The 18,245-nt window shown below is 47.6% G+C and overlaps 1 protein-coding gene across 3 annotated transcripts; it reads right to left on the bottom strand.

The window, feature by feature from the left end:
• Positions 1–360: 360 nt before the first annotated feature.
• On the bottom strand, positions 361–18,227 carry ACAD10 (acyl-CoA dehydrogenase family member 10). 3 transcript variants are annotated; one of them, XM_070763291.1, is made up of 21 exons: positions 18,170–18,227; positions 16,827–17,017; positions 16,375–16,523; positions 14,649–14,843; positions 13,348–13,506; positions 12,164–12,323; positions 11,772–11,913; positions 11,102–11,170; positions 10,837–11,018; positions 9,864–10,014; positions 9,215–9,360; positions 8,336–8,509; positions 7,837–8,210; positions 6,574–6,714; positions 5,536–5,673; positions 5,317–5,407; positions 4,605–4,763; positions 3,283–3,455; positions 2,117–2,260; positions 1,859–1,936; positions 361–893 (listed from the first exon to the last, which is right to left on the bottom strand). In XM_070763291.1, the coding sequence occupies exons 2-21, from the start codon at positions 17,011–17,013 to the stop codon at positions 759–761; spliced, it is 3,147 nt and encodes a 1,048-aa protein (XP_070619392.1). In that variant the 5' UTR covers positions 17,014–17,017; positions 18,170–18,227; the 3' UTR covers positions 361–758. The 3 variants fall into 3 exon arrangements, with proteins under 3 accessions (XP_070619392.1, XP_070619393.1, XP_070619394.1); XM_070763292.1 differs by lacking the exons at positions 1,859–1,936; positions 2,117–2,260; XM_070763293.1 differs by lacking the exons at positions 16,375–16,523; positions 16,827–17,017; positions 18,170–18,227 and having other exon boundaries at positions 12,164–12,258; positions 14,649–14,744.
• Between the last annotated feature and the right edge of the window lie 18 nt (positions 18,228–18,245).

The following is an 18,245-nucleotide window of genomic DNA, read 5'->3' as shown; positions in this document are numbered from 1 at the left end:
AGGTGCTTTGGAGAATAGGTTGACTCCTTCTTCTTTGGGACAACCCTTATTGGAAGGCTGCTATCATGTCTCCCTAGTCCTTCTTTTCATTCAACTAGCCATGCCCAGTTCCTGCAACCGTTCTTCGTATGTTTTAGCCTCCAGTCGACTTCTTGGCTGCTTTGGCTTCTCTGTGGCTTTTGAACCCAGTGCTTGGATTACAGGGCCTTGCTAGTGGCAAGCCTCCACCTGCAGAACTGAGCTGCCTTTCGGTTCTTTTCTGCCCGAGAACAGGCGCAATCTTTCTTCCCCAGGGGTGTGGCTGCACCCTCCCGCTGCCATTGTTATCAGTTTCTGCATAAAACAAACCAGGCTGGAGAATTTGTTCATCTGAGAAAACCAAACAGTACATTTATTGCTGGTGTTTGCATTCCGTAGAACGTTTCACAGTGTTTATTTTCCCTCTCATGATCAAAAATATACAATCGCCCCCAAATCCCAGCCCTGGCATTAATTAAAGCAGACGTCTCTTTGCAAGAAACCATCGAAAGACCCTCCCCGTCTTCTCGCTCTTCCCTGCTTCCCAAGGAAAAGCAAAGGTGAACCGAGCTCCTGAGATCAAGAAAGCACTTATTGGTGCTCAAAATCCAGAGCAGCAGCCAGCAAGATCAAGGCCAGCTGAGCAGTTTTTTTGTGCTGCTCCCGCAGAGAGTTTCTGCCAATCCAACTCCAGAAGCCGTGGAGCCTTGCTGGAAAACGTGGGCCCCGCGGAGGCCCAGTTAGCGCTTCAGTTCCATTTTCGCGATGGCTGCCTGGTGGACTTCGTCGGGGCCGTCGGCCAAGCGCAGCGTTCGTGCGTAAGCGAAGGCCTGCGCCAGGGGCAGATCGCTGCCGAGGCCTGCGGCTCCAAAGGCCTGGGGGGAAAGTAGGAAGTTTTTACGGTTTGCAAGAATTTACTCGGTGGATGAAACACCCCCCTCCCACCAAGACGGACTTTTCTATGTCTGGGGTGGCCCAACCGTGGTGACTTTTAAGACTTGTGGACGTCGGTTCCCAGAATTTGTCCATGGTTGGCTGAGGAATTCTTGCAGTTAGTTAGTTAGTTTATTTAATTTATTTAGAAATATAGAAGATTGGCGGCAGAAAAAGACCTCCTGGTCCATCTAGTCTGCACATGCTATTTCCTGTATTTTATCTCAGGATGGATCTATGTTTATCCCAGGCATGTTTAAATTCAGTTCCTGTGGATTGACCAACCACGTCTGCTGGAAGTTTCTTCCAAGCATCTACTACTCTTTCAGTAAAATAATATTTTCTCATGTTGCTTCTGATCTTTCCCCCAATTAACCTCAGATTGTGGCCCCTTGTTCTTGGGTTCACTTTCCTATTAAAATCTCTTCCCTCCTGAACTTTATTTAACCATTTAATATTTATTTACATTAATAAATATTTAATGTATTTATTTATTTATTGGATTTCTATGTTGCCCCTCCCCTTATTGTAACAGTAGATTACAATAAGATTAAATCCAATTAAATTAAAATTACATCAATATCTAAAATCCCTAGTTATATTAAAATCAACCACGCCTATTCAAACAACCGCCATACATCACATTTGTCAGTCGGGGTCAAATCAGTCCAAGCCTGGCGACATAAATGAGTCTTGAGATTCTTGCGGAAGACGAGGTGGGTGGGAGCAGTGTGGATCTCCAGGGGGAGCTGATTCCAGAGGGCCGGGGCCGCCACTGAGAAGGCTCTTCCCCTAGGCCCCGCTAAGCGACATTGTTGAAGTCCACAAGTCTTCAAAGTCGCCAAGGTTGGGAACGTGAGAAGTGAGGATCAGAGGAAAGTGTCCATAAGGCGCCCCGGCCTCTCACCTGGATAGCTCGGTCAATGACCCGGAGCGCCATCCTCGGAGCCGCGACTTTGATCAAGGCAATCTCCAGAGCGGCTTCCTAGATGGAGGGAGACAGGAGCCCAGTGGGGCAAGAGCCCCCTTTAAGGGGGCTGGGAGAGACAGCATCCCACTGGCTGCCTAGCCCCACTTCCCAAATGGGGGGCTGCCTTCTGCTGCTGCGGCGGACCTCGAGCCGAAAGGAGAGATTGGGGACTCCCCCTCTCCCCCCTCCACTTACCTTGTTTCCCACAGTGTCCATGAGATGAGCCGCCTTGAGAACCAGGAGCCTGGCCTGCTCGATGTCCAGGCGGGACTCGGCCAGATCCGCCCTGATGGTGCCCTGCTCCACTAGCGGCTTCCCAAAGGCCACACGGGAGGTTACCTGCCAGCCAAACAACCAGGGGTAAGGGTTTCCCCCAAATGGGTGACCCCACAGAGTCTTGTATCGCTGGGCTTAGGACCAGACCACCTCCGGGACCGTCTTCTGCCTCACGCATCCCACCGGCCGGTCAGGTCCCACAGAGTTGGCCTTGTCCAGGTCCCATCGTCTGGCGGGGCCTAAGGGAAGAGCCTTCTCTGTGGTTGCCCCGGCCCTCTGGAATGAACTCCCCCCGGGGATACGTACCACCCCCTCCCTCCTGGTCTTTTGTAAAGCTCTGAAGACCCACCTCTGCCGGCCGGCATGGGGGCCCGTGAGCCACGAGATTGTCTCCGGACGGTATTATGAATGTTTGAATTGGATGAATGTGGATGACTGTATACGGGGTTTTTAGATTTTTATTAATTTTGTATATGTTTTTAAAATAAGTAGATTTCTCATATACACTGCTCAAAAAAATAAAGGGGACACTTAAACAACACAACAAAACTCCAAGTCAATCAAACTTCTGTGAAATCAAACTGTTCACTTAGGAAGCAACACTGATTGACCATCAATTTTCACCTCTGTGGTGCAAATGAAATATTCAGTGAGAATATTTCATTCATTCAGATCTAGGATGTGCTCTTTGAGTGTTTCCTTTATTTTTTTGAGCAGTGTATATTGTTTGCATTTACAATGTTGTACACTGCCCCGAGTCTTCACAGAAGGGCGGCATACAAATCTTAATAATAATAATAATAATAATAATAATAATAATAATAATAATAATAATAATAATAATTATTATTATTATAATTATTATAATTATATAATATAATAATAATATAATAATAATAATATAATAATAATAATAATAATAATAATAATAATAATAATAATAATAATAATAGAAATCAAATGAATGAATAAATCAATAAATCCAATCAATCAATCAATCCCTTTCCCAAGGCCCATGGAACAAGTGCTAGCAAAGAGCCAAAGGAAACAGCCGGTCCAAGTGACGCCTTTGTAAAGCCGCTCACCCGCTCCTTCATGAGGGCTAGTGCTCTTTCCGCCAGGCCAATCAGCCTCATGCAATGGTGGATCCTTCCGGGGCCCAATCGCCCCTGGGCAATTTCGAACCCGCAGCCAGGAGCGAGCAGGAGGTTCTCGTGTGGAACGCGGACGTTTTCAAAGGTCATCTCCCCGTGGCCGACTGGAAAGAGAAGGATCCATTTTACGTCCCGGCTGCCCACAACTGGGAGCTCCCTGCCCTGCCCTGAGCAGCTTTGTCTGAACTGACCACAAAGGGGCTAAAGGCTGATACTGCAGAAAAAACAATTGCTCCCAACCTGCCTTCCATTGAGGACCCGTAGACTGCACGAGTCCAAAAGAGGGCCGTGAAAATACTGACTGACCCCTTGCATCCTGGACACAAACTGTTCCAACTCCTACCCTCAAAACGTCGCTACAGAGCCCTGCACACCAAGGAGTTTTTTCCCAAACACCATCACTCTGCTAAACAAATATTCCCCTCAACACTGTCAAACTTTTTACTAAGTCTGCACTACTATTACTACTAGTATTTTTCTCATCATTCCTATCTCCCATCTCCTCCCACTTATTACTATATGACTGTCACTTGTTGCTTGTATCCTTAAGATTTTTATTAATATTGATTGTTTCCTCATTGCTTATTTGACCCCTATGACAATCCTTAAGTGTTGCACCTCCTGATTCTTGACAAATGTCTCTTTTCTTTTACGTACACTGAGAGCATCTGCACCAAAGGCAAATTCCTTGTGTGTCCAACCACACTTGGCCAATAAAGAATTCTATTCTATTCTAAATTCTTCTTCTTCTTCTTCTTCTTCTTCTTCTTCTTCTTCTTCTTCTTCTTCTTCTTCTTCTTCTTCTTCTTCTTCTTTTCTTCTTCTCTTCTTCTTCTTCTTCTTCTTCTTCTTCTCCTTCTTTTCTTCTTCTCTCCTCCTCCTCCTCCTCTTCTTCTTCTCCTTTTCTTCTTCTTTTCTTCTCCTCCTTCTTCTCCTTCTCCTTCTTTTCTTCTCCTCTCCTCCTCCTCCTCCTCTTCTTCTCCTTTTCTTCTTCTTCCTTTCTTCTCCTCCTTCTCCTTCTTTTCTTCTTCTTCTCTCCTCCTCCTCCTCCCCCTCTTCTTCTTCTTTTCTACTCTACTCTCTATTCTACTCTATACACGGAGAGCATCTGCACCAAAGGCAAATTCCTTGTGTGTGCCATCACACTTGGCCAATGAAGAATTCTCTTCTATCCTATACCCGTCCCACAAAATCACTGAACATCTAAGAGACCCGGAGTGAAACGCCCCCAAATAGACCCTTGGATTCCTCACCTGGAGCATCTTCCAAGCCAAACACGTTGAGCGGCCGAGTGACGGTGAGGCCAGGGGAGTCCATAGGGACTAGGAGCATCGACTGCTGCTTGTGCCTCTGGGCTCCAGGGTCGCTCTTGCCCATAAAGATGCAGAGCTGACAACGAGGGTCCAGGGAACCTGCCGGAATGAACGGGAGGCTTTCTATGGCGAGAAGAGATGTTCTCTCTGGAGCTGCCTATCTTTTCTTCCCCGTTGTTGGAACAGGGAAAGTTTACGGGTGGTTGAACATAGAAGACTGACCGCAGAAAAAGACCTCCTGGTCCATCTAGTCTGCCCTTCTACTATTTTATCTTAGGATGGATGGATGTTTATCCCAGGCAGGTTTAAATTCAGTTCCTGTGGATTGACCAACCACATCTGCTGGAAGTTTGTTCCAAGCATCTGCTCCTCTTTCCATCAAATAATATTTTCTCCCGTTGCCTTTGATCTTTCCCCCAACTAACCTCAGATTGTGCCTCCTTTTTCTTGTGTTCACTTTCCTGTTAAAAACACTTCCCTCCTGGACCTTATTTAACCCTTTAACATATTTAACATATTACACGGGGAAAAACTTGAACTCACAACAATCTGCATTGTTATATCTTTGTATACTACCAATATGAACTTGACAAAAATAAAATAAAATAAGATAAACTTGGAGAAGGGCGTTGAAACCCCCATCAGAACATACCCGTAATCCACCACTTGTGCCCATTCAGGACGTAGGCGTCTCGTTCTTTGGTGATGGAAGCCTCAATGTTGGTGGCATCCGAGGACGCGACCTAAGGGGAGACACACTTCCTTGCAGGGGCAAGTCCACCCGCCCCTCCGCCTCCATTCTGGACCGGACCAAAACTTCAGTCCACGGATCTGAGGGAGGAAGGAGACCCTGAGGATTGTGGGCACCGACCTGGGGCTCCGTCATGGCGAAGCAGGAGCGGATCCTGCCGTCCAGCAAAGGCAGCAGCCAGCGGTCCTTCTGGGCATCGGTGCCGTAGAGTATCAACACCTCCATGTTGCCTGTGTCTGGAGCAGAGCAGTTGAAGACCTGGAGGAGGCAACCATGATTAGCTGAGGGGTCAAGGAGAGGGTGAAGTATTCCCTGGTTGTGGAGATCCTAGCCTAGTTCACGGGTGTAGGCCAAGTTGACTCTCCTATGACATGTGGACTTCGACTCCCAGAATTCCATAGCTAGCACGATTGGCTCAGGAATCCTGGGAGTTGAAGTCCACAAGTCATAGAAGAGCCCTCTTGGCCTACCTGTGAACTAGGCCAGAGATGGCAAACCTCTTCAGCACCGAGTGCCCAAAGCAGAACATCTTTGCATGAGTGCGCACGCCAGAATGCCAGAAACTCAAAGACCAGCTGGCTGGCGTGGGCATGCCTGATTTTTGGCTGTTTTGGCCATTTGGGGACATTTCCAGGCAGTTTTTGGGTAGTTTTCAGGCCAGCTTTTGGGGCCGTTTTCAGGTCAAAATGGCCCGAAAATGATAGGAAGACAGCAAAAAAAAATAGCCCATAAAATGGTCCATTTTAGGCTGGTTTTGGTCTGAAAATAAGCCCCCCAAAGGCCAGAACACAGCCTGTTTTTTGCCAGTTTTCAGGCTGTTTTCCCTGCAGTGAAGACCAGCTGGCCATAGCCCAGGTACCCACAAAGAAGGCTCTGCATGCCGCTTCTGACGCATGTTCTACAGGTTCGCCATCACGGGTCTAGGCAATTCTCGGGTGGGAGAAGACACACCGTTCTCTCAGAAGGGAAGAGGATGAGGAGGAACAGAGCAGCAGCAGACCAAGCACGGCTGCACCCGGAAGGTGGCCAGAGTTTTGAGACACCTGCTCTGTGGCTCTTGGGAGCCTGGAGGGAGGAACGGCCCTTCTGGGACAGAGGAGGCACACGGCCTCAGCCTTCTCCCCAAACTTGTGCCCATCGGGGCTTCCTCCTGGGTACCTCGGGGGCGTAGAGGGAACTCCCCATCAGTTCACTGAAGTGGGCAAACTCCACGTTGGTCAAGCCTGCCCCGTATTTCACCTCTGGATCGCTCTGCAGGGGCACGAAAAGGTTCCAGAGCCCCTCGGATTTCGCCTTCGCCTGCAGGGTGGGAGGAAAGAGAGGCGAGAGAAAAGTGAGGAACAGGGGGGAATTCTGGGCGTAGAAGCCCCTGCGTCTTAAGGCTGCCGTGGTTGAGAAACTCTGCCTTAGCGCCTTGCCTTCTGCCCTCCAACCGAAATCGGATCGCCTGAGATCCATCCCCCTTTTCTCTGGCCCCCTCTTATTCCTCCTCCCACTTGGGTTTGCAGGAAGGAGGGAAAGCCCCCATTTAAGCCGCCTGAAGTCTTCAGAGAGGGGCAGCATATAAATGCAATAAATAAATAACTAAATAAATAAACAGACAAATAAACAAATAAACAAACAAATAAATAATAAATGTTTTTGCAAAGCACCAGATCAGTGTGTCTAGGGGGAAAATCATTTTGAAATTCCCTGATATTTCCCCGACATTTCCCTGTAACTTGCGATCTAGTTAAATAAATAAATATAATAATCATAATCACAATAATAATCATAATAATGATTTTGCAAAGCACCAGATCAGAGTGTCAAGAGGGAAAAGCACTTTGAAATTCCCTAATATTTCCCCAACATTCCCCTGTAACTTGCGATCTAGTTAAATAAATAAATGTAATAATAATAATAATCACAATAATCATAATCATAATTTTGCAAAGCACCAGATCAGAGTGTCTAGGGGAAAAAGCATTTTGAAATTCCCTGACATTTCCCTGTAACTGCGGAGAGGGGCGGCATACAAATCTAAATAATAATAATAATAATAATAATAATAATAATAATAACTCGCAAACTAGTTAAGGCTATGGTCATAGATGACGTCACACCAAACGGCTGAGCCATGGAGAATTATCGGTAGCGGAGGAAGCAAGTTGTGGCCACAGCTATGGTCATTTTGGCTGGACTCTGCCAGGCAGCGCGATCCATTTCTTTTTTCTTACATGATTTTCGCCTGACTTTTAAACATTTTAATACAGGGGTTTTTTCCCTTGATCTATTTTGTGTTTTTTCACAAATTCCCTGATATTTCCCAAATTGCCGATTTCCCTGATAATTCCCTGTTTCCCAGGTTTGCTGGACACCCTGCCGTTGCTGTCCCTGTGTAGCCACCGACCGCGAAATTGGCCGAGGACGAGGACTTGCCTTCAGCTCTTCTACCAGAGAATGGGGAGCCCACCTACTCGGGGAAGACTGGTGGTCTCGCAGGAGCTGCTCAGAGGGGTAAATGTGGGACTCCATGAATCTCTTCAGCTGGTGGTGCAGCTCCTGGGCGCGGCTGGACAGGCCCTCGGGAGAGAGGATCAGGCGGGACTCGGGCGCAGAGCTGCAGGTGGTGTAGCCTCTCTTTGGCAGCAGTCCTGGGCCGGCCCAAGTCCGGAACGTCCTGACGGGGGGTCCAGAGTGCGGAAGCTCCCTGAAGACCCGGAAGCCTTCCTTGGTGGCAAAATCCCAGGCGAGGTCCGCCATGAATTCTGCGAGCTTCCCGGCGCTCTCGGCTGTGGCTGAACTGGCCTGGCCTGGGTGGGAGGGAGAGAGCGCTTTAGTGCCTCAGTGGCCTGCATCCTTTTTTGGGGTGGCCCCCTCTCCGCCCTGCAGGATGGGCTGCCCCCAGCACTTTTGCTGCCCACCCCCCAAGCCCCACCTGCCAGGAAGCGCTTGTAGACCCCCTGGAGGATGGCGGCCACTCTGAAAAATGAGAAGGCCATGTAGAAGTTCCAGTTGTCGATCGGAGGGAGGTCTCGGTGACGGCAGTACATCTGCAAGTAGGTCTCGGCCGTGGGAATGGCCAGCCGGTTGAGGTCAGCGTCGCTCAAGCCTGGAAAGAGTCACGCTGGGTTAGGCCTGGACCGAGCGCAAGACTGGGATCGTGGTCCTGCTACCCTCTTCCTTCTCCATGTAGGAATACAGTGGGACCTCTACCTACGAATGCCTCGACTTATGAACTTTTCCAGATAAGAACCAGGTGTTCAAGATTTTTTTTGCCTCTTCTCAAGAACCATTTCCCACTTACAAAGCCGAGCCTCTGAAACGTTAACCATAAAAGGTGGGGAGAAGCCTCCGTGGGGCCTCTCTAGGACTCTCCTGGGAGGAAACAGGGCCTCCACCCTCCCTGTGGTTTCCCCAATCGCATGCATTATTTGCTTTTACATTCATTCCTATGGGAAAAATGGCTTCTTCTTACAAACTTTTCTACTTAAGAACCTGGTCACAGAATGAATTAAGTTCATAAGTAGAAGCACCACAGTAGAGGGAACGCTGGAGTGTCTATAAATACCCGTGGCAGGCAGCCCACATCTTCCTACCTGGCTGAGATGCAAACTGGGTCTTATAAGCCAACTGGTACGGGAGGGTCTCCAGCATCCCACCAACTCACGGGATAAAGGCCCTTGTGCTTCCCTCAGAGAGGCCCTTGTCTAGAGTGGCTGGGGGTTGGGCTGGAAGTCCTTTCCAACTCTGGAATTCTGCTGTTTAATTGGGACACCTCTCTCCACACCCCCAACCCTCGGGAACAGGTGGGCACCTTTTATGATGCTGCAGTCCGAAGGCAGGAAATAAGGCAGGCAGCTATAGGCCACGTCACACAGGGGGTCCCCCAAGGTGGAGAGCTCCCAGTCGAGGACGGCAACCACCTCCAGCTTTTCAGGGTGGAAGATAAGATTGTCCAGCCTGCAAAGGGAAGAAGAGCCCAGTGGGTGGGTCACGTTGGAACTGCAATTCAGCCCAGCAGATCAGAGAAGGTTTCGGAAAGGTGGACGATGTTCTGATGGCCAAGCCCTGCACGAGTTGGGGAGGGGTCCCAAAACACATCAGGCTTGGGAGGAAGTTTCCTCCTCTTCCTCCTCCTCTTCTCGCCCCCCTCCCGAAAACTAAATCAAGTCTCTTCTTCTGGTTTGGAGATCTCTGGTGGCTGAGGTCTAGGTCCAACTTTAATGACTTGCAAAGCCACCTATGTTTTTGGGGAGGGGTGAGAATGAGGACCTTCTCGCCCCAATTTTCCAACTGATGCACATCCAGCAGAGAAAACTAAAGACCCCGCACCAGCCGAGAACCAAAGGCAGGTTTGTTTCCCAGGCCGGAAGAGATGAATTCTGAACTGTTATTCCTCCCACTTTCCTGCTTCGAAGGAGGCTGATGTAAAACCAGGAGAGACCGAGCAGGTGAGCCACTACCTGAAATCTCCATGAACGACCGAGAGCTGCTCGCTGGCTGGAAGGTGGGACGGGAACCATTCGAAGAGCCTCTCCATGGCCGGGATTGTGTGAGTCTCCGTGGCTCGGAATTGCTGGCTCCAGATCCGGATTTGCCGCTGGACGTAATTGCCTACAGTGTTAATGTCTCCATTAAGGAAGCTTTATCCCAGTGAGGGCAAACCTATGACATGGGTGCCACAGATGGCACATGGAGCCATATCTGCTGACATGTGAGCCGTTGCCCTAGCTCAGCTCCAACGTGCCTGTGTATGGAGGCCAGCTGATTTTTGGCTCGCACAGAGGCTCCGGGAGGGCGTTTTTGGCTTCCAGAGAGCTTCCTGGGCAATGGGGGAGGGCGTTTTTACCCTTCCCCAGCTCTAGGGAAGCCTTTGGGGCCTGAAGAGGGCAAAACACGAGCCTACTGGGCCCACCAGAAGTTGGGAAACAGGCTGTTTCTGGCCTCCAGAGGGCCTCTGGGGGTGGGGGAAGCTGTTTTCACCCTCCCCAGGCATTGAATTATGGGTATGGGCACTCGCGCATGCACATAAATAAATAAATAAATAAATAAATAAATAAACAAACAAACAAACAAACAAACAACAACAATAATAATAATAATATATTAGATTTGTATGCCGCCCCTCTCCACACACACGCTCTTTCGGCATCTGAGGAAAAACAGGTTTGCCATCACTGCTTTATCCCATTCTTTGTTTTAAAAAAAACCCTAAAAAATCAATTTTAAACAGATTCAGCTTTACAGTCTCGGGAGCAAAATTGTTCCCGAGTTGAGCTTGTCTCTCTCATCCCCTGGAGGCCTGTTTCTTTCTCCCAGAAATGCCCCTGCCTCAAACTGAAGCTCTCTTCCCATCAGAGGGTTTTGTTTTATTTTAACCTGACCCCAAAGACGGGAGTTCCTGCAAAGGAGCAGCGGAGGGGGCGCTCTACCTACCATGTTTTCCATAGTCCTCCAGGCCAGCCGTTGTGATGTCCACGCTGTGGATTTGGCAGAGGACGCTATTCATGGCTCTGTAAACCTCCGCCCGCTGGTGGGGCTCCAGCTCTGGGAGAGAAGGGTCCTTGAAGATCCTGCCGGGGCTGTACTCCATCAGGTAGAAGGGGGTGCCGATGACCCTGGAGCAACAGCAGGGGGTTAGTGGAGGGTCACGATGCTTTCGGCCCCTGAAGAATCCAGGAGAACTGGGCCCAGGACTCACCTCGGATCTTCACATAAGGCCAGGACTTTCGGGACAGGGAGGCCAGCGCCCCTGAGGGCCTTCAGAACCCTGCGCAACAGAAGGAAAAGGGAATTAAGACGGGAAGAAGTGTTGTGGAAGGAGGAGGAGGAGGAAAAGAAAAGGTGAAGGAGAAGGAGACGAAGATGACAAGGAAGAAGATGACAAAGAAGATGATGAAGACGACAAAGAAGATGAAGAAGACAAAAAAGAAGTAGGAAGCAGACAAAGACAAAGATGACAATGAAGAACAAGACAAAGAAGATGAAGGAGAAGAGGAAGAAGAGGGGGAAGAAGAAGAAGATGATGAAGACAATGAAGATGATGAAGAAGATGAAGACGATGACAAAGAAGAAGGATATGAAGACGAAGACAACAATGAAGAACAAGACGAAGAAGATGAAGGCGAAGGCGACGAAGATGACAACAAAGAAGAAGAAGACAAAGAAGATGAAGAAGATGATGATGAAGATAACAGTGAAGATGAAGAAGATGAAGATGTAGACGATGACAAAGAAGAAAAATGAGACAAAGAAGACTAAGACGACAATGAAGAACAAGACGAAGAAGGAGAAGGAGAAGAAGAAGAAGAAGAATATCAAGAAGGAGAAGAAGAAGGAAGAAGAAGAAGGAGGAGGTGTTCTTTTTTCACCTGTATTCTCTCTCTACTGCGTGAGCAGAAGGCAAGAGCTTCCCTGGTGGCTTCTTCCTCAGAACCAACTGATGGTCCCCAAATCTGATGTAGTAAGTTGGATTGGACTGCCCGTGGCTGAACTGGTGAAGCTCCAGAGAACCTGCAAAGTCGCAGTCAAGAAGGACAATCAGAAACAGCTCACGTGAAACCAAAGGGTCCCAGGAGGCCCCACACAGGATTCGGGGCTCCCTCCATTTTATCTTTGCAACTCTGCAAAGTGGAAGGATTTGGGGAAAACGTTTGGCCCTAATCTGCACCCTTGATTGTTGACAGGAGCAGCATTGAATATTCCAAGTGAAGACAATCTCCATGCCCCCCTCCATGCAAAATGGGGACCTCAACTCCTGTACCTTTCGCTTGGCCCCCCAAGATGCCTTCCAGATACTTTTGCAGAGGCGCTGTGGGGATTTCCATGGCCGGCCTCACGGAAGACACATAAGGAACCCTGCAACGCAAGGGGAAAGCGAGGCAGCGCTCTAAGTCTTGAACTGCAGAGTCCACATCATCGACCTGAGCAGAGGGAGGAAGGGAGGGAGGGGCTGAAGCCACAAACAGGCTTAGAACAAGGGTAGGCCAAGTGGGCTCTTCTATGCCATGGGGGCTTCAACTCCCAGAATTCCTGAGATAGAACGACTGGCTCAGGAATTCTGGGAGTTGAAGTCCACAAGTCATAGAAGAGCCCGCTTGGCCTACCCTCAGCTTAGAAGAACTCTGGGTTTAAACAAAAGAGTTTTCATGCACCAAGCAAGTGTATCTGCAAATATCTCAGCTGGGAACAAATGACAAAAAAGTAGGGCTAGATATCTAGAGAATAGCTTCAAAAAAAGGTCTAAGTGAATGAGGTTGTTGCTTGTATCCTTAAGCTTTTTATTAATATTGTTTCCTGATTGCTTATTTGACCCCAATGACAATCATTAAGTGTTGCACCTCATAATTCTTGATCAATCTATATTTTCTTTTATGTCCACTGAGAGCATCTGCACCAAAGACAAATTCCTTGTGTGTCTAATCACATTTGGCCAATGAAGAATTCTATTCTATTCCATTCCATTTCTCCAGGTCCCGTCAACTAAACAATGTCGTTTGGCGGGACCCAGGGGAAGAGCCTTCTCTGTGGCGGCCCTTTGGAACCAACTCCTCCCAGATATCAGAGTTGCCCCCACCCTCCTTGCCTTTCGTAAAGTTCTTAAGACCCATCTCTGTCGTCAGGCATGGGGGAACTGACACATCTCCCCCGGGCTTATACAGTTTATACATGGAATGTTTGTGTGTGTGTTTGCTTTTAATAATGGGGTTTTTAGTGTTTTTTAAATTATTAGATTTGTTTTTTACATTGTTCTTGTTATTGTTGTGAGCCGCCCCGAGTCTACGGAGAGGGGCGGCATACAAATCTAATAAATAATAATAATAATAATTCCATTCCATTCCATTCCACTCTTTATTCTATTCTATCTATCCTATTCTATTCTATTCCATTCCATTCCATTCTCTGGGGGGACCCGTTTATTGTTCCCCTTCCTGCACCACTTTTCACCTTCAGGGTCTTAATGCCAAGCTGGCTGGCAGCTTTGAGGTTCTGTCCGATGTCGTCCAGAAAGACGGACTCCTTGGCCAGGACCCCCAGCCGCTCTAAGCACAGCTGGTAGATCCGAGGGTCCGGTTTGCACACCCCTTCTCGGCAAGATTCCACAATCTGAGAGACAAAAGCCAAAAACCCCATGGGCAATGAGGCAGGAGGGGATTGGGAAGGGATTTGGAAATGAAATAAACAGAACAGAAAAAAAATAATCAAATGATATGCTGCATGTGAGGGTTTAGGGTTATGTTCTTCCTTCAAGGTTTGATTCATGGCCTTAACTATATCAACCAAGCCACAACTGAATGTACTCCTTAATGCAGCTGATTAAGTAAGAAACTTGGCTGGCCAGAGACTCCCAATTAATTTTTTTTTAAAAAAAGAGGAATCATTGAGTTGGTCATCTGCACCTCTATAACTGTCTGGTGCTGCAACCCAACAGGACCGACAGAGACTTCAGAGGAGAATCAGAACTGCAGAAAAAACAATTGCTGCCAACCTGCCTTCCATTGAGGACCTGTTTACTGCACGAGTCAAAAAGAGGGTGGGGAAAATATTTACTGACCCCTCACATCCTGGACACAAACTGTTTCAATTCCTACCCTCAAAACGTCGCTACAGAGCCCTGCACACCAAGACAACTAGACACAAGAACAGTTTTTTCCCATCACTCTACTAAACAAATAATTTCCTCAACACTGTCAGACTTTCTACTAAATCTGCACTCTATTCTACTAGTTTTTCTCATCATTCCTATCACCCATTTCCTCCCATGCTGACTGTATGACTGTAACTTGTTGCTTATATCCTAAGATTTTTATTAATATTGCTTCTTCATTGCTTATTTGACCCCTATGACAATCATTAAGTGTCGTACCACATGATTCTTGACAAATGTATATTTTATTTTATGTACGCTGAGAGCATCTGCACCAAGACAAATTCCTTGTGTGTCCAATCACACTTGGCCAATAAAATTCCATTCCATTCCTATTCTATTCTATTTAGTAAAGGCAGTTAGATAATCATCAATTTGAACAAGGAGATCTGAGGGGTTCAAACAGCCAGGGCACTGAATCTTTCTTCTAAGTTATTCCATTATAGGAGCTACGTAAAGAAAAAATATAATCTGTTTTCCTTGACGAGCCCTGTGTACTCCGATGCATGTTTTGGCAAGCATAATTATTAAACTATAACTATCGTAAGGAAGCCAAATAGCCCCAAGGAATGAGAGTTTCTATGGAGCCTAAAGAACTCACCACGTCAAACTGCTTTCTGTCTATAGGCAGAAAACACTCTCCATTTTCTAGATAAAAGTTGTTGGTCAAAACGGCTGTCTTGAGACCCCTGGCTCTGATGCACTTTACGGCCTCGGTCATAGCAGGGAGCTGATCTGACATTTGTACTTTGGTTAATTCAAAAAGGAAGGACTCTGCTGGAACAGAAGCATTTGCCTGGGGAGGGAAAAAGAAAGGTAGGATGGGGTGGGGGGGGTTTTCAGCAAAGAGGTAACATCCATTATCTTACATAGTTTATAAATTCAATTGTAGAGTCTCTTTCTCTCTTTTTTTAGTCAAAAGAAAACTAGCCTACCATATTTTTCAGAGTATAAAATGCACTTTAGTTTTGCGGGAGGAAAGTAGGAAAAAAGAATCTGCTTATATTCATCTGGCTAACATCCTTAGTCTGGTCAGCTTCAGCACATTTTTTTATCCCCTGGTTGGGGTTTTTAAAAAAACGTTATTCAGAGAGAGTAACAATGAAAGAGCTTGCAAGCTGGTAAGAGCTGGGAACATTGTTAGCACCTACTTAGGGCTGGAAAGAAACATTTGGAGCAAGGAGAGCAATAAACACCCCCCACACACAAAGATGGAGTTTGGAAAACATTATTTGCAGAGAGTAACAGTGAAAGAGCTTGCAAGCGGGTAAGAGCTGAGAACATTGTTAGCACCTGCTTAGGGCTGGAAAGAAACATTTGGAGCAAGTGACAGCAATGGAAAAAATTCTGCAAAGACTTAGGGCTTGGAAAACATTCTTCGCAAAGGGTAACAGTCTGCATTGGTTGCCAATCAGTTTCCGGTCACAATTCAAAGTGTTGGTTATGACCTATAAAGCCCTTCATGGCACCGGACCAGATTATCTCAGGGACCGCCTTCTGCTGCACGAATCCCAGCGACCAGTTAGGTCCCACAGAGTGGGTCTTCTCCGGGTCCCGTCAACTAAAGAATGTCGCTTGGCGGGACCCAGGGGAAGAGCCTTCTCTGTGGCGGCCCTGACCCTCTGGAACCAACTCCCCCCAGAGATTAGAATTGCCCCCACCCTCCTTGCCTTTCGTAAGCTACTTAAAACCCACCTCTGCCATCAGGCTTGGGGGAACTGAGATACCCTTTCCCCCTAGGCCATTACAATTTTATGCATGGTATGTCTGTATGTCTGTTTGGTTTTTATATTAATGGGTTTTTAATCGTTTTTAGTATTAGATTACTATTGTACACTGTTTTATTGTTGCTGTTAGCCGCCCCAAGTCTCCGGAGAGAGGCGGCATACAAATCCAATAAATAAATAAATAAAATAAATAAATAAACAATGAAAGAACCTGCAAGTTAAGAGCTGGGAAGATCGTTAGCACCTGGTTAGGGCTGGGGGGGGGGGGAAGCTTTGGAAAAAAAGCTACATCCAGAGTATAAGACCACCAGAATTTCCAGCCTTTTAGGGAGGAAAAAAGTGTGTCTCATACTCCGAAAAATACAGTAATTTCTGAGATATGGCAGCCATAAACTCCCAACAGGAGTGATGGATCTTTTCTGGTTGACCTCATCCAGCTCTAACTCAGGAAAACAAAACGGGCTTGTTTTGGGGGAAAAAGACGTTAACCCTGGAGCTGTTCATCCGTGGGACTGTCCCACGGGGCTTCCAGATAATATTCAGCTCAGGACCCTCCTGCCTTCCTCACCCCACAGGGATCCAAGGGGGAAACGGGCTTACAATTCTGGAGCACTGTTGCCTGAACTCCTGCAGGAACTCTGCCCACTTCAGCTGCCCTCTCATGAACCTCATCCAGGGCCTGTCGTCACCCCCGGATCTCAAGGCCTCTCTGATGGTGCCGGCGGGGACACGGTTCCGGATCTCCCAATCTAAGTAAAGGCAGGCAGGCAGTCCGGTGAGGAAGTCCTATTTCACTCTCGGGACACAAAAGATTTTAAGAAGCATGCAGTGCAATTAAGCAGCACAGGAATAAAAGCAGCACCGAGGAAGCTGCAGGAGTGACGGTTTGAGCTGGTGCTCAGCCACCGAAAACATTTTCACTTTCGAAACGACTCTCCCCACTGCTCCAGAAGGAAATTCCGAAATTTCAGCAGCTGAAAGCAGAATTTCAAGCAGAACCAGCCGAGGGGAGAGAGAAGCTGATGGACATAAGCTCTGGGAAAAGCACTTACCCGCGGCCAGTTTGTATGGAGAAGGAAGGAGCACGCCACCCATGTCAAAGATCACTGCTCTGTAGGGACAGGAGGCGAAGTTCCTCCACAGGGCCACGTCTGGGGCTCTGGGCCAGGATGACCAAAGGATTGGGACTCTCCTCGCAGGGCAGCCACAAAAGGCTTGGAAAAGTCTCCCCAGACCCATCCTCCTGTGCAGGTCAAAGGAGAGGGAGGGGCTTCAGAGAGTATCAGAGCATATTTGCACCAGATAGATGACCTTAGTAAGGCTGGGCATATTTTTTGAAACAACTCTTGTGTAGATTTTTTTTAAAAATCCTGTGGCTTCTTACAGGTCAGTGTTCCTAAATCTTGGCCACTGGAAGGTGGGTGGACATCAAGTCCCAGAAATCCCTAGCCAGGGACCCAGATTGAGAAACACTGTTATAGCAGCAGCAGCAACCTCAGTTCTAGAGGCTGGAAGTTTTTAAGATGTTGGACAACCATCTGTCTGAAGTAGTGTAGGGTCTCCTGCCTAAGCAGGGGGTTGGACTAGAAGACCTCCAAGGTCCCTTCCAACTTTCTTGTTGTGGTTGTCATTATTATTATTACTATTATCATCATCAACACAGTCAACGAGATCACTATGCTGGATTTCATATTTCATCGCCAGTCGAGTGCTTCCCAAGCACCTAGGACTGCGTGATGTAGTGGGAAATTATGTGCGCCGATCCCAGTGAAGCGGCCTTTTGCAATTGACAGGTGGAGATGGTTTTCAAATGTCCACTGAGATCCTTTGGCCCTGCGCCCAGCATGCCAAGAACCACTGGGACTGTCTTATGCCAGAGTCATTATTATTATTATTATTATTATTATTATTGTTATTATTGTTATTATTGTTATTATTGTTATTATTTATTTATTTATTTATTTACTTATTTTTATTTATTAGATTTCTATGCTGCCCTTCTCGAGGCAACTCAGGGCGGCGTACAACATTAAATATAACAATATATAAGATTGTTATATTATATTATATAAGATTGTTATATTACATAAGATTGCTATATTATTATAGAGGCTCCCACAAAGGTGAAAGCTTCAGAAAAGCAGGGATGGGAGATGTGGCTCCCTGGAGGGGGGGGGGGGGCTTCCCCCCCCCGACCTCAGCCTTCCTGACCCCCCCCCCCCCCGACAGATGCGCTGGACTCCAACTCCCATGGTCCCCAGCCTCTCCCCCTCCTCCAGAATCCCACCAGGGCTCTTTAAAAGACAAGCCATAGGGCGACTACACCGCCCATCCTCCGCAACCCGGAGGCCCCATGCTCCACTCCCGCACCCCCTCCCTCCACCACCGGGGAGACCTTTAAATGAAGCGTGACTCCAAAGGACCAGAGGAGCCCTTCCGGGTTTGGAAAGAAGGGGAGGGGCCGGACGCTG

This window comes from Erythrolamprus reginae, chromosome 10 (genome assembly GCF_031021105.1).
Source record: "Erythrolamprus reginae isolate rEryReg1 chromosome 10, rEryReg1.hap1, whole genome shotgun sequence".
Lineage (NCBI taxonomy): Eukaryota > Metazoa > Chordata > Lepidosauria > Squamata > Dipsadidae > Erythrolamprus > Erythrolamprus reginae.
This window is presented reverse-complemented; position numbering and strand designations above follow the sequence as displayed.